This window comes from Micropterus dolomieu, unplaced genomic scaffold, assembly GCF_021292245.1.
Source record: "Micropterus dolomieu isolate WLL.071019.BEF.003 ecotype Adirondacks unplaced genomic scaffold, ASM2129224v1 contig_14353, whole genome shotgun sequence".
NCBI classification, from domain to species: domain Eukaryota; kingdom Metazoa; phylum Chordata; class Actinopteri; order Centrarchiformes; family Centrarchidae; genus Micropterus; species Micropterus dolomieu.
Genome location: NW_025743339.1, coordinates 10,553 through 14,728, shown reverse-complemented (window position 1 = coordinate 14,728; position 4,176 = coordinate 10,553). Strand labels below are relative to the sequence as shown.

Below are 4,176 nucleotides of genomic sequence, written 5' to 3'. Positions count from 1 at the left end.
CCCTCTCTCCCCAACCGGTCGAGGCAGATGGCCGCCCACCCTGAGCCATGGTTCTGCTCGAGGTTTCTGCCTCTTAAAAGGAAGTTTTTCCTTGCCTCTGTCGCCTAGTGCTTGCTCTTGGTGGGAACTGTTGGGCTTCTGTAAATATCATCACAGAGTACGGTCTAGACCTGCTCTTTTATGAAAAGCGCTGTGAGATAACTGTTGTTGTGATTTGGCGCTATATAAATAAAATTGAATTGAATTGAATTCTGACCTACTGTTATTGTTGATTTAGTAATAAATTATGTGGTTAATATAAATCCATGGTTCAGTTGTCCTCCCCTGGTCTAGAAAGGTCATTCAACTCACCGTCTACACATGCCGGCCTTGCCCTGGTAGTCCCGGCAATCTGGCCTCTCCGGCAGGCACAGCGGGCCGTCTGCCTAGCGATGGTCCGTCTGGGAACGCTGCTGTCTCTGTTGAGCATCACTATCTCGCAGGTTCCCACCGCCAACTGGCCTGCCAAAGACAGCAGCAAGGAACATCAGAGTACATCACATTAGCATAATGAGACTGTAATGATCATATTACAGAAGAACAACTGGTGTTCGAAGGTAAAAACAACTGGCAGCCTGGATGCAGGGGACTGCTTTGGTCTGTGTAGCACTGAACAGTTTAATACTCTCATTTAAAATCTCAAATGGAAAAATGAACAACTGATTCAATGTTTTAAAAGCAGCATCTTCAGTTTTAATATAGCTCAGTTGATAAAACTGCCTTATATTGATTATTTGGAAAACAAAAATCCCACCAAGAATCTGTTAAAAAGTACATTTTCTATTTTGCTAGTCTTTACTGCATACTGATTGTTTTCCTTTTCTTAGAGTGTTAGGAATAAAATCAAAAGGGTTCTTCTGATTGGAAACATGAATGTGCTCAGCAAATTTCATAGCAATCAGACCACTACATTATGAGATATCGAGAATGTCCTAAAGATAATTGTCTGTCAGAAGCAAAGGTGACATTGCCTGACATCGTTAGAGCACAGCAAAACCTCCTGGAGAAGAGGTTGGGCGGATGGTAGTTATTTTTTGTACATTTTGGACATTCATGGTGCCCAGACAATGAATCCTAATGACTTTAGTGATCCATGAGTTTTCCTCTAGCTCCACCGTGAGGTTCACATTTGTGGTTATGATTAGTAATGCCTCAACAGTTATAAATGGTAAAGGGCTACATTTATGTTGTGCTTTTATTCAAAGTGTTTTACGAGGTTGTTGCCGCTCATTCAACCATTCATGCAGGCACTAACACAGAGGGCAGCGAGCCACCACGCCAACTGCCAACCTTGTGATCAGTGGAGGACCCACTCTACCTCCTGAGCCTCAATGGATTGCCTCAAAATCAGGGACAGATATTCATGTCCTCCTCAGGATAAATTGTTATCTTTTTGGTAATCCCAGTCCTTTTACTTAGCGCCATCATCAGGTCTTTTCAATGACATTCCCATCAGCCTCAGTTGTATTTTGAGTTCAGTGCAAGTGTGCAAAAATAAGTGCCATTTTACATATAGTCCCAGGGGCAGCAACATATATAGATATAGATTTTATATATATATATATATATATATATATACACACACACACACATATACACACACACACAACTGAACTTAGTTAATGAAACGTGGACCAATGGCTGAAATAATGTGTGACTTGGTTGACATGGCAGTCAGTGGCTGCTGGGCACTGTTCTCCACAGACTAATTGTCAAGCCAAGTTAAGCTCATCTGAAATGGCAAATGGACAGAATGTCTTAAAGTGATGATTACCTTGGTCTGAAATCTCCGAGATGTGTGTCTGCTATTCTTACACTTCTATCCAAGCACAGAGAATTACTTCAGAGTTCTCCAGCCATTACAAATTGATGGATGACTCCCTGGCCAGGGACCTGTGGTTAAGCAGGTTTTTTGAGTTTCAAATTTGTCAGAATGTGATGTCTAAATTAATTACACAAACTGGAGAAACCTAAAATACACAAGGCTGTTTCAGCTGCAAATGGAGTACTTGGGGGGGATTCAATTTATGTTCTTCATCTTAACTTGTTCATGTCAGGGGAGTTAAAGGAGTTGATGAAACACATTTTAAACTTTTAACTCAACTTTTTACTTGGCAAAGTGCGTGATGAAAATAACACAATTCCACTTTGATTCCAATTTAATTCGTGTTTATTTGAAATATTGAATGAGTTTGGATGAATGTATTTAGCATTTTGTAACAGCAAGAGGTGAATTTCTAGCAGCTGCTCAGCATTCAAACATACCTGTGTCAAGGTGAAGAGCTTTGTTCCTGGCTATAGCTCGTGATAATTTCTAATGAGTCACACTAAAAACTTTCCAACAGGCATTGGCAAACAAAAGAAGAGCTGTAAAAATGATGCTTTCAATGTTAGGATTTATTAAATGAACCCTCTATGTGGCCTTTTGTTGCAGCAGTTTGATTGACCACAGCCGTTTTGTTTGTGGAAATGATGTAAAAACCAGAGGGAACATATTTAATTGTCTTTTATTTAGGCTTTCCTGGTTTATTTGAGGAGAATTATTAACTTTTAATAGTCTTGTGTTTTATAGATGAACAAGCTTTAATTAAAGTAAATTGCTTGAGGGTGTCTGCTGCTTTCAACACATTTGGAAGAACAAACATTTCAATATATGTAGATGACACATTTTCAATATCACCTTAGTCATTCAAAATCAAAGGGACGTTTGTTGCAGCCTCAAATGAGAACTAAAAAACGAATCAATAACTTGCTGAACTGCTGCTGAACAATACTAATATGTGTGAGTACATCAAATCTGACTCAGCTTGAACTCAACACATTTCTAAGTGTAATATAAATGCATGTGGAGGTAAAGAACTGTATCACAACTTAGGTGTTCTAGGTTGAACCGGACAGTAAAGCTCAGAAAAAGTTAGCGAAACTTCACTTTTGTAATAATCTGGAAAAAGTAGCATAGTTTCTTCCTTCTTTTCTGTATTAAATGGAAAGGTGCCAGTGAAAGCCATTCAAGCTGACACTGAAATAAAATCAGCTCAGCAAAGAGAGATTAGAGAAGAGTCTGTGCTGCAGTTCTTGTAAGGTCAATCCCTGGCATTCACCAACCATCACTCCTTAACACTAGAGCTTCCCAGCACCCTCAAAGGCTCATTAAGTGAGACGCAAACTGCTCTATAGCATGAAATGACTGTAATAATGGCAAAGGTTAAAAGGGTTGTTGATCAACACAAATGACTCATAAAATTACCTCACCAGGTGCTGAGACTTCCAGGTTTCAATAGCCTCTAAGTTTCAGAGCAAGACATGTTGGAATTATTCCAAATGATGATTATAGTGAACCTGTGGGCTTTTTTTAAGGATATCATAAGGTCAAAATGTCTCCTGGCCATATATATATATATATATATATATATATATATATATATATATAGTATATATTAGGGTTGTATGATTAATCTAATCGCAATTGCAATCACGATGTCACCCTGTGTGTGTGACACTCTAGTCTGTGTGTGCACTGCAGTCTGCTCATTATCCACAGACACACCGGGCTCTACAGTGCCACCATTTCACTCGCATATGCCCCTAAAAATAGATACTTGCGAACTGTAAAAATTATTCAAGAGCACAGTGTGCAAGTAAAGACTACAGCCTACTGTAATTCCCCCCCTCCAACAAGCCAGGAAGTGAATAAGTGTATATCCCATAATGTCAGGCCCTGCTGCCTGCTTTGCCTAGTTGGTTAATATAGCCTTGTTCTTGACCTATGTCAAGCTCTAAAATGCCTGAGTTTTCACAGACTTTACTGTCTAAATGAACAGATTCTCATATATTTTTTGCAATACAGTGACCTTTTCTTTCTTTTAGGTCAAACCTCTCTGCTATGAATATTTCATTTCATAGCATCAGTTGTGCTGCCCAACTTCAGCCACCCTCTACCCACCACTCAGCCCACTCTCCACTCAAGTCCCTGTATAGTTGGTGCCTGCTTGGAGGACAGAGATGCCATCAGATATCAGTGCTTTCTGCCATGTTTCAACACCGAACAGATGAATGGGCTTCATGCAATTAGCCTGAAGGAGGAGAATAGTGAGGCGGGGGGGGGGGGGGGGGGGGGGGGGGGGGGGGGGGGGGGGG

At 40.3% G+C, this 4,176-nt stretch overlaps 1 protein-coding gene across 1 annotated transcript in view; it reads right to left on the bottom strand.

Moving 5' to 3' along the window:
* Positions 1-310: 310 nt before the first annotated feature.
* The window catches only part of LOC123966828 (chemokine-like protein TAFA-5), a 13,155-nt gene continuing 9,289 nt past the window's right edge, over positions 311-4,176 (bottom strand). Inside the window, exon 2 of the mRNA XM_046042938.1 lies at positions 311-501. Coding sequence (XP_045898894.1) covers positions 311-501 — 191 coding nt within the window. The remainder of the gene's footprint in view (positions 502-4,176) is intronic.